This window comes from Hermetia illucens, chromosome 1, assembly GCF_905115235.1.
Source record: "Hermetia illucens chromosome 1, iHerIll2.2.curated.20191125, whole genome shotgun sequence".
Classification (NCBI taxonomy): Eukaryota; Metazoa; Arthropoda; class Insecta; order Diptera; family Stratiomyidae; genus Hermetia; species Hermetia illucens.
In genome coordinates, this window is record NC_051849.1 from 220,186,234 (window position 1) to 220,197,970 (window position 11,737).

The following is an 11,737-nucleotide window of genomic DNA, read 5'->3' on the forward strand; positions in this document are numbered from 1 at the left end:
TGATTTGTACTCCATCATTATGGTACATGACTCCCCCCGGTCGCCTAGACGTTGTGTTAAGCGGCGGAGCCTGTGACACTCCTTCCAGAGCTCTGCGATTTCCACTGTCCACCAATACATTGAATGTTTGCCGCGCCTCAATGTCTTCCTGGGCACGGAGGCTCCGCAGACCGTCGTTATCAGGTTCATAACTGAATTTACAACAGTGGCAGCCGCGGCGCTACCGCCCCCAGGAGTACCCTTCAGCGTGGTCCCACCTGTTCCCAGAGTTTCGACAAACTTCCCGGTGTTCACTTTCCCGACGTTCCATACACAGAAAGATCGCTGGGGTGGCGCACACCGAGATTTTGTGTCCACCACTTCGAAAGCAATGTATTGGTGGTCACTTGCTGAAAAGTCTTCCAGAACTCGCCACCCGTCCACCAGCGACACCAGTGATTCCGACGCGAAGGTTACGTCTGGAATGCTTCCTTCGCAGCCCGGGCGCCGGAACGTTGGGGTGGATCCGGTGTTTAGAACTACCAGTCCTGTTCTCGCCGCCATTTCCAGAATTCATTTCCCTTTGGAATCTGTGTGAGGCATGCCCCATTCAAGTGCCCTAGCATTGAAGTCACCCCCGACCAGGATCCGCCCATCTGTGCTTAAAATAGCGTCCTCCAAAGCCTCAACCCTCCGACGAAAGTCCGGCATCGTCTCATTCGGCGTAAGATAGACACTAAAAAACGTTATCCCTGAACACCGAATCCAGACAAAGCCGTCCCCTCGGCCTTGGGCAAGAACCCCCAGAGGGTGCCGTCCCGAACCCAGATGGCAGCGGTACCTGATATGTCTGGGTACCATGAAACTGGCCCCTTGTTTCGGTACTGCTCACTGATGATTACTAAATCAGCTTTGGTCTCCGCAGTGAACTGCGGTAGCAACTCGTGAGCGGTTGCACTCCGGTGTATATTGATTTGTAGGATACGAATCATGTTGACCGTATCCTAGCTCTTTTCAGTTCTGCTCTGAAAACTGGACACCGCCCCGATCCCGCAGTGTGCGCAATGCTCTCATCAGTCGCGCCACGGTCCCTGCATAGGACGCAGCTTTCCTTTTCATTGCAGCTGTTCGCTTTATGGCCTGCCTGACCGCATTTACGGCATGTCGCCCTTCTGTTAGGTCCCCGACAGTTTGCAGATGTGTGCTTATAATCCAAACATCTGTAACATTTGGTTGGGGCGGCCCGAATTCGTATCCTACACACTACCCAACCAATTCTTATTTTCCCGCTGTTTAGAAGCTTCCTCGCGTATTGCTCGGCAACTTCCACCACAGCGAGTTTTTGGCCTCGGGAGTTTGCGGAGGTGATACCAATCCGGACATTGGTTACCTCCGGGCATTCGCGTTTGATGGCCTCTTCTACCTCGTTCTTTTCCGTGAGACAGTCAAGGTCTCGGATTTCTAAAGCACACGTGGGTTCCAGGCTAGAAACCAAAGCTTTTTCTCCTAGAAGCACCATGACTGCTTCACAGAACGTAATTTTATTTATAGTCTTCGGGCCTAGTTCGACTAAGACTCCACCACCCTTCGTTTTACGTATGGAAGACACCTCCGCTCCGTTGTCTTCGGGTTTGATTTTGTAACGGATTTCGCTGAGGACTTCCGCAAAAGTCTTGCCTTCCATCGGCTTAATAAGCAAAGCTGGCGGTCTAGTCATCCTTCGTCTCCCCACCTTTTCTTTTGGCACTCCCTCCTTCGGGTCCGCCTAAGTTTTAGGCAGAGGTTTTTCTGATGGCGCGACATGTTGTCGTCTTTTGATCCTCTTCGCCTTCTTCTTTTCAGCCCTGGAAAGTACCTGAGTGAAGTCTCCTTCAGATGTCCCTTCCTCCTTTCGTTTTTTACCAAGTTCGCTCTGCAATAGGCTGTCAGCGATCCGTTTGGCACTCGTGGTGTTCTCCTCGGGAAGCGCGGACGTTTTTCTGGAGAAACGTCGAAGATCGCATGTGCTTCACAACTGCCGTGCATTTTTTAATAAGGCTTTCCTCTTCCGCTTGCGCCAGAGTAATCGACAGTCCTCCCACTCGGCTTATATTCGAAACCATTTTATTAGTTTCGGCAGTTTCCACTGTGCCTCTTTCCCCAATTACAGCACTGTGCGGTATGGTCTGGGTTCTTATCTGTGTTGCAAGTGCCGCATCACTTTCCGGGTCTTTCTCTCCGTCTGCGCGTCCCGATGTCTCGTCGGGTATTTCAGCCCTTGTTGCGTCCTTCGCTAAGCGCTGGGGCGAACGGCGCATTTTCGTGCTGCGAATAAACGCAGCCAGCTCACTCTCCATTTCCACTATCTCCTCGTTTCGTTCGTTTTTATTCTCCATTTGAGTTGTTTACCAGCGCATCGTGTGCAAGGGAGCGGGCTGGAATAGTCAGGAACGGGTATACCATCGGGGACACAGCCCCTACCCCAGTTCCCTGAGGCCTGACCTACGCTTAGCTGATCCCGGAATTCACGGACGGATCAGCGCTCGCTCGGGGCAACGCGGTCTACTAACACCGGTTCAATGCACACTACCCGACCAGGGTCCCGAAGGGGCTGGCTCCTGATACACGCCACAACTACCACCTTGGCAGAGCTAGGCTCACATCACCCCATCGACGTCGACAGGGAGTTGTCGACGGCTCCGGGGACTCCCAGTGTGTAACGGCGTGTATCGGTCAGTAGCAGTTCGCTCTTCACCGAGAAACTTTCTCGAGACTACTACCTAGGACGCAAGTATTATGCCAGCTAGGGGGTCAGAACTACTTGCTCGGGCACCTCGGGGACGCGACTCCACGTATCGTAAACGACCCATGAAGGATCGTTGACGATCCCTGAGGGATAGTAGATATAGTAGAACCATTAAAAGGGCACAGTAGTGCTTCTATGATGCGGTGCAACCTCCCTTGATAGTATTATTATTATCTCATTAAAATTTGGTGTTACAAAGTTTACAAACAAGATTGGGACCATTTTAAGCTGTTTATATCTTCACAGAATGCATCAGATAAATGTGCTTTTCATTTTATAAGTTAATCTTCTCGATTAAGATATACGTTTTAAAATGTTTCCTTTTTTCAGATTACAATATCAAAGAAATTCCGCCAGATAATCGATTCGAAATCGCGTTGCGTGGTGCTTTTTTATCGGATCATTACATAAATGTTAGCGAGAGTTTTTTGATAGTTTATGTTCAATTACTCCATTTGAATTTCAGTACAAACGAAACAGAAATAACGCACATTGATGTGAGTATGCCTAACTTATTCTTCTACCTAAATTCCTTGGCAATATTTTACTGGTAGAAGCGATCAGTAGCCTAAACTTATGTACTTGTTCCAGAATATTACTGAACCCTGGATAGTTCCTGTTGCAAACATCAGTTTAATAGATACATCACAACAATTACTCAAAACACACACATTCGACCTAAGGGAAGTTTCTCAGTTAGCAAGCAACCCCGATAAAACTACGAAAAAGCTTCGTATTCGGATGGAAACCAATTTCGAGGAGGACCTTCCGCTTCAATTTGCCTACGATGATACACCAATTGATAAACAAAAGGGCGTTATATATGCTGCCATTGTTTTGCTAGGACTATACGCCATGATCATTTGGGAGTTAGTTCATCGAACATTCGCTGCAATTATAGCTTCCACTATGTCTATAGGAATTCTAGCTGCAATGGGAGAAAGACCAGCAATGACTGAGATCATGGCGTGGATAGACGTTGAAACGTTACTCCTGCTGTTCGGCATGATGATAATTGTAGCGATTTTATCGGAAACTGGAGTGTTCGATTATTTAGCGGTTTATGCATACAAGGTTTGTTATCCAAATCGAGCCCTGTATTCTATTTTAATAATGATATCCTCCTTTCTTATTATAGATAACTAGTGGCAGGGTATGGCCGCTCATAAATTGTCTGTGCCTCTTCACGGCAGTTATGTCCTCTTTCCTGGACAATGTGACCACTGTTCTGCTGATGACACCAGTTAGCATAAGACTTTGTGAAGTGATGCAACTGAATCCCGTTCCAGTGCTTATGAGTATGATTATCTACTCAAATATCGGTGGAGCCCTCACCCCTGTAGGAGATCCCCCAAACGTTATTATAGCCTCCAACAGTTATATTGCGAAAGGAGTACGTATCTGACCTAGAACAGCAGAAGTCTGCCTCCTTCATACCTAAACTCCTCCGAAATACTATATCAGTCTATTTTGTATCTTTTTCTTTTTTCTAGGGAGTAAATTTTACAATTTTCACGCTTCACATGTCTATTGGCGTTATTCTGGTTACCGTTCAAACTTTCCTCCAGCTTCGTTTCAAATTCCGAAATATGAACGACCTACGTTTCAGTGAGCCACAAGATGTCCAGGAACTTCGTCACGAGATTTCGGTTTGGGAGAGAGCAGCCGCTTCACTTTCTTCATACTCAAAGGATGAAGCTTTTGTACGCGAAACACTAGTGAAAAAAGTTAATCGACTAAAAAGGACCTTGAAGAAAAAATTGACCACCGCCACTGTTCCGGTCGACAGCTACGAAGCAACATTGGAAGAACTTCAGGCAAAAGTAACCGATCTACTCAGGCTTACGCGATTTTTAATAAAGTCGTCTTAGTGAATATCCTTTTTGATTACAGTATCCGATCAGGTGCAAGGTTCTTCTCTACAAATCCGGCGTGGCCCTGGTATTTGTCGTGAGTTTCTTTTTCCTGCATTCAGTGCCTGAGCTGCAAAGGCTATCACTTGGCTGGACAGCTTTGTTGGGAGCGATTTTGCTGTTGATCCTAGCCGATCGAGAGGACATGGAAGCAGTTCTGGCTAGAGTGGAATGGTCAACGTTGTTGTTCTTTGCAGCGCTGTTTATTCTTATGGAAGCGCTTTCAGAACTGGGACTAATCGATTGGATTGGAAAACAAACTGAAAATATAATTTTGTCCGTTGGTGAAACCTCTAGGCTGACGGTTGCTATTCTGTTAATACTTTGGGTTCGTATTCAAAGCCGCGTAAAACAGGAGGACAATACCTCTTGATTAGACAAGCTGCGCAATTATCAACTTATTCAGTTTTCATATTAACAAGTTCCATTTCTCTTTTTCAGGTTTCAGCATTCGCATCTGCATTTGTCGATAACATTCCCCTAACGACAATGATGATAAAAATTGCAATTTCCTTAGCACAAAATGATCAACTAGGTCTACCCCTACAGCCTCTGGTTTGGGCTTTAGCTTTTGGAGCTTGTTTCGGTGGTAATTTTTGATTTCCCTTGAATGAGATTTTCAAACGCTAGAAATGATCTTTTTTTAGGTAACGGAACATTAATTGGTGCCTCAGCAAATGTTGTTTGCGCAGGTGTCGCAGAGCAACATGGTTACAGATTTACATTTGTTGAGTATTTCAAGTGAGTATAAAGCAAAGTAAGACTTGTGTGTTTTCAAAAATATTCTTGGCCTCAGAATATGGTCAAATCGGAATATACCCATGTGGGATACCAAATGAAAGGGTACTTTTCAGAACTAGTCCAACTTTCCACATCGGCTGGAAGATAAGAGAACCAGAATCCAATTCTAGAATTACGAAATTTGGCAAGGAAATATTCGAATGCGTATGATCAATTTAGATGCGTACATACTTTATCCAGTAGAATCGCTTGGCATGTCAGTGAGGACTATACTCACAACGACCACCAGGCAATCTGCATAGAGATCAAGGGCGGATCGAGCTCGAAAAAGAGTTTTCGCAGAATGCCGGGTGTTATGCTTGGCTGGACAGTGAAAGCTTTCGAGGGGGACACGTTTTCCGCGGTGCTCAAATCCGACATATCCCTAAATGGTACGGCTGGAAAGAAAGCCACCCAGATCACTCGATGGGTGACGGAAGCATGCGATGCTACTATGCCCAGAAGGCGATTGCTCCCCAGTAGGCAACCCAACTACTGGTGGAACAACGAAATTACAAGTTTGCGACCCGCATGTTTTCGGGCAAGGAGGCTCTGCCAGATGCTCAGGGGAAAACCCGGTGGCGACGGTCGAGAGGAGCCACACAAGCAATTGCGTGGCCGTCTAAAGGAAGCCATTCGGAGGAGCAAAAAGAACTGCTTCAAACAGCTGTGCGACCATGGCGACATAAACCCTTGGGGCGCGGCTTACAAAGTGGTGATGAAAAGGCTGCGGAAATTACCCCAGGTGACCTGTCCGCGCCTCCTGAAACAGATTGTTACCACTCTGTTCCCTCACCACGAAAATAGGGGAAGGCAAATTTTTGTCCAGGTAAATGACGGCATAATACCGCCTGTAACTGTGGAGGAGCTGCGGGAAATATGTGGTAGGTTCGGTGACAACAAGGCCCCAGGTTTGGAGTGCATCCCCAACCGAGCTTTGAAACTGGCAGTGAAGACTAGGCCTGACCTTTTCGCCAACACCTTCGAGGCGTGCCTAAAAGAAGGAATATTCCCTGCCCAGTGGAAAAAGCAAAAGTTGGTGTTGCTTCCGAAGCCGGGCAAGCCACCTGGAAACCCAGCGTCGTATCGTCCTATCTGCCTGTTGGATACAATGGGGAAGATGATGGAAAGAGTCATCTACGACAGACTCCTGCCCATCGTCGAAGCCAGCAATAGTTTGTCGAAACGCCAGTTTGGTTTCCGACGCGCCCATCCTACGGTGGACGCAATTGGCATGGTGGTAAACCTGGCAAAAGGTGCACTGATTTCTGGCGGCTGCTGTGCCGTGGTGGCGTTGGATGTCAAAAACGCATTCAACTCGGCCAACTCAAATAGAATTAAAGAGACGTTGGCTGACATAGATGTCCCCGGATACTTAGCGAATTTGGTGGAAAACTACCTCTCAGAGAGGACTCTCTGCTGATGACCTAGCTGTGTTTGTTGCAGCGAAACACCCAGAAGAAGTGGAGGTTTGCGCAACGGAAACTGTGAGAGCGGTAAAGTCCTGGCTAGAAAAGGCCGGGCTGACCTTGGCGGGCGCGAAAACGGAAGCGGTCTTAATAACGAAACGCAGGAAAAATAACACTGTGAAAGTGGAGGTCGGTGGACATACGGTCGTATCAAAGCCGGCTATCAAATACCTGGGGGTAATAATTGACACCAAATTGAGTTTTAGGGAACACCTAGAGTATGCATGCCAAAAGGCAGCCAGTGCCACCACGGCACTTGCAAAAATGTTGCCAAATATTAGTGGACCGAAACATTGCCGGAGGTTGGTGCTAGCCGGAGTGGTGCGCTCCATCCTGCTTTACTCGTCGCCTGTGTGGGCAGAGGTGCTTGCAAACTCTCAGAGACGGAAGCAGGTGAACTCGGTTTACCGGCGGATGGCTTTGAGGGTTTGCAGTGCTTTTAGAACCACATCAGATAAGGCAGTATTGGTGGTGGCAGGCATGATCCCGGTTGACATTCTGGCCAAAGAAATGAGTGTCCTGTACAATGCAAGACATATGGAGGAGCATGCACAGCGTAGAAATGCGGCAAGGTCAGAGTCGCTTGATCTCTGAGTCGCAGATGGGACGAGTCCACGAAAGGTCGGTGGACGCATAGGCTCATTCCCAACATTAGGGTGTGGCTTGAGCGAAAACATGGGGAGACCAACTACCACATTACCCAGTTCCTCACGGGACACGGTGGTTGCTACAGGCAGTATCTGCACCGCTTTGGGTTGAATGATTCTCTGAACTGTCCCAGATGCGATGGCATACCGGAGGATCCACCTCAATGGTGGTCCCGCTGGGCTGGGGCTGGAGAGACCGGGGATGGTTTTTAGTGGGTGTGAATCCCACACGCGCCCGCTGTAGTTCCACCGTTCGGGCGGCGGAGCTGCGGCGGACGTGTCTTTCCAAGTTTTTCCACCTCCGTATACGCACAAAACAAAAAAAAAAAGATGCGTATATACATAAATATGCATACATACATGCATATGTGTATGTATGTGCGCAACATTAAGAAGTAATGGGCCCCCAGATTGTAATGATTTAATTGGAAAACGTGACCTTTACGGTCAATTTCCCCAACATTTTTAGGTTTTCGGAATAGCCTTTCCCTCTAAGTTAGCTTCAGAATGGTCTCTTTTGATCACAAGCTATTCCTAAGAATCATTACAAATGGCGCCTAACGTGGGGCCTTCCTTTCTATAAAACGGTAATCTCTTCCGTCAATTATTTGAAAAGTTTAATATCCTCCTCCGCTGGGATGAAGCGACAGGAGAGATGAAACCTTAATGGAATACGCATGCAGTTGGCATTGTGTCTTTAGTGTTTCATCTTCACTTTGTTCTCAAATTCCAAACGAAGATGACGGAATTCTCAGGATATTGCTAGGCTGATGCAAATCAGCTCTGGCAATCCCAGCAGATCGGTAAAGAATAAAGTGCAGAGGGTTTACGGGAACTATGTCATCCCCAGTGAAACAGCCGTAGTTGAAATTCTGGACAAACTAAAGCAGAAACTTTCTATCGGAGGAACCATCGGTGTTTTTTCAGATCACTCAACGAATCCCAACAGAGCGTCCAGGCAGTGCAGTTTTTGGTGGCGGGGGGTTACCCGCCCAGCATGCTTAGCAGATCACCACCGAAGGCACTCGCCATGCCACTACGCCTGGCATGAATTTTGCGGATATTACTGAAGAGGAAGTTCGACGAACCACAAACAGTTCGAAGAACTGGAGGGGCCTAGGTCTGGATCGGGTGCAAAAGTTCTGGTAGAAAAAGTTCACCAGCATACATGGTTGGTTGGCACACGGCATAAATCAGGTCCTGAATCGGCCGGAGGAATTTCCACCCTAAAAAGGACAAGGTGCAAGACCCCGCGAACACAAGACCGATTGCTTGCTTACCAACCCTCTAAAAATTCATAACGTCCATCATTAGTGGGAGGGTCAATGCGCACCTCGAGGCCAACAATATTCTGTCCAAAGAGCAGAAGGTCTGCCGAGTTGGATCAAGGGGTTGCAAAGAGCAAGTCATTATCGACTGAGTAGTTGTAGGACAAGTAATTAGAGGCCAAAGAAACCTCTTTAGTTGCTATATGGATTATGCCAATGCTTTCGATAGCGTCCCGCATACCTGGCTGATCGATGTCCTATATCTGTATCGCATTGATTCCAAACTAATAAAGTTTTTGGCGACAGTCATGGAAGGGTGGCACGCCACCTCATCAATGCCTCCATCTGAGGGTGCCGATGCCTCAGAGCCTATCCATACACGGAGAGTCGTCTTTCAGGGGGATTCTTTGAGCCCCCTTTGAGTTTGCATGGCACTGAACCCCTTTTCAAGGCTATTGGGGGCATGGTTTCGCAATAAAGTATGGCCTACGCGCTAAGCGCGAACTAACACACTTGATGTACTTAGTTGACCTCAAGTTGTATGCTGGTACTGATGACCACCTTAGAAGTCTTTTGCGAATAGTAGACATGTTCAGCCATGATATTCGGATGGAATTTGCATTAGACAAGTGTCGAATCCAAGCCATCCGCAAAGGTTATCACGAGCAGCATGCCAGACGTAGCATTGGTGACCTCCACATCCAAGCTATGACCGAGACAGACTTCTACAAGTACCTAGGAATTCTGCAAGGAACCTATGATCGAGTTGGCGATCTGAAGGATGCTCTGTTGTCCGAATTCCTGCGTCGTGTGAAGCTGGTGCTGAAATCGCATCTCTCAGGGAAGAATAAAATAAGCGCATTGAATGTATACGCTATCCCTTCACTGGCTTATGCATTCGGAATATTGCTGTGGACGAAAACCGATCTGGAAAAAGTCCAGGGGCGAATACGGAGAACTATGTCCAAATTCCGAATGCGTCATCCAAACTCTGCCGTGGAGCGGATGAACCTGCCTCCTGACATCGGAGATAGGGCCGTGGTTGACGTGGCGGCACAACATAATCGCCAGGTCGACTCGCTGCGCGCTTATTTTTACAGCGAAGAGCAGGCGAGTCCCTTACAAGCGACTGTCTGTAAAGCAGACTATGGGCTGACTTCACTTAACTTGAAGGATCGATCTATCAATCCTCTGAGTGGAGTGAAGTCGAACCAAGAGCGGATTGATGAAAGGAAGTCGAAGGCAACGCATAGTAAACACGTGAATTGTCATTGGCAGCCATTTGTCGAACAGATGGATGGTGCTGGGGAGCTCTTTGCTGAGAAGGAGGGATTCATGTGTGTCATTCAAGATGGCGTGGTTGCCACCCGAGCTTATAAAAAGCTCATAGTGAAAGAGCGAGTGGAGAGCCACCAGTGCAGAATGTGTTGGGTACTTGGTGCTAGCATTAGGTAAAATCCGGCATCTCCCGACATTGTGACAACTCGGAAATATAAAAATAATCGGTGATGCAACAATCCAATTGGATCTACTTTAATTTTCATATTAGGTTAATGAAAATATGACAATGCCCAAGCGTTAACCATTAAATCTTTTCACTTACAGAGTCGGCTTTCCAGTTATGGTCGGTAGTATTATTGTTGCGACTGCATATTTATTAATTGCACACGTAGTATTCCAATGGCATTAAAGGCATTCATACAGGATAAATAAATGAGAACAGTTCAATGCATTGTTATTATATTGTTTTAAGCTAACAATTAGAATTTAAGTACGAAAAGAAAGTTTTTAGCTATCCTAAATATTAGTTTATTTGTTTCCCCAATCGATTTTGTTCTATTTTACATTTAGGCAAAATAAAATTCATTTTTGAATTACAAAAGATGCATATATTTTGTTATAAAATAAAAGAATAAATATAAAGAAAGATTACTGTTAGAATTATAGGGAATGTGTTACTGTACAGTTAGTGCCTTCTATATAATGTAAATGGATATTTTCATAACGGACAAAACTGCATATGTTTAGAAATAAGACGGCGTCAGAAATAAAGGAAGAGGAAAATGATAAATCCGTTTTTTATTGATTGGAAGTATACACGGAAACATACTGCAACCGGAATGGACTCAATGTAGCAATAGTTTCTAGCACTGTTTGGTCATCTTCACGGGCGCTCAGAGTTGTCGAAAAGGCAGAAGGGGCAGCAACCCTACCAGCTGAGCACCGGGACACGATGCATTCTCATCGACTTGCTAGTCGTGATGTAGCAGGCGAACACTCTGAGGCCTAGTAGGGCAATCAGACCCGAGTCTGCGATTACCTGTCCAAAATTACTACAAAACATAGTGGACACTCTCTTCCCAGAGGATGTGAACTACACAAATCTGCCTAAAGTGCATGTTAACCCCGACGAAATTCCTGAAGTGGTAGAAGAGGAAATTTTTGATGCAGCAAGGAAATTCGCTGAAAATAAGACCCCAGGGCCAGATGGAATCCCGAATATCGCCCTGAAAAAGGCAGTCAGATCGGCACCAGGTATGTTTGCCAAAGTTTTTACGGCATGCCTTAGAGAAGGAGAATTCCCCGAGCTATGGAAACTGCAAAAGTTGATATTAATTCCGAAGCCAGGTAAACCATTGGGAGACCCCTCCTCATATCGACCGATATGTTTGGTCAATACCATTGGTAAACTATTTGAACGAGTATTATACAGCAGGCTGCTCGCTGTTGCGGAAAAGAAAGGAGGCCTATCCGACAACCAATTCGGGTTTCGTAAGGGGAGATCAACCATCGATGCAATCAGCATGGTGACTGGCCTGGCTCGCGCTCCAATACAAGATGACAAATGCTGCGCAGTGGTGACACTCGATGTTAAAAATGCATTCGACACTGCAAA

The 11,737-nt window shown here is 46.6% G+C and overlaps 1 protein-coding gene across 7 annotated transcripts in view; it reads left to right on the forward strand.

Annotated features, from left to right (window-relative positions):
• The window catches only part of LOC119661244 (P protein), an 82,163-nt gene extending 71,251 nt beyond the window's left edge, over positions 1–10,912 (forward strand). For 6 of the 7 annotated variants that reach the window (XM_038070479.1, XM_038070482.1, XM_038070478.1 and 3 more), the window contains 8 exons: positions 3,095–3,261; positions 3,356–3,838; positions 3,903–4,157; positions 4,258–4,587; positions 4,658–5,005; positions 5,119–5,266; positions 5,325–5,418; positions 10,447–10,531. In XM_038070479.1, coding sequence (XP_037926407.1) covers positions 3,095–3,261; positions 3,356–3,838; positions 3,903–4,157; positions 4,258–4,587; positions 4,658–5,005; positions 5,119–5,266; positions 5,325–5,418; positions 10,447–10,531 — 1,910 coding nt within the window. Of the gene's footprint in view, positions 1–3,094; positions 3,262–3,355; positions 3,839–3,902; positions 4,158–4,257; positions 4,588–4,657; positions 5,006–5,118; positions 5,267–5,324; positions 5,419–10,446 lie in introns of all 7 variants that reach the window. The other variant, XM_038070475.1, reaches the window with a different exon arrangement.
• The last annotated feature ends 825 nt before the right edge of the window (positions 10,913–11,737 follow it).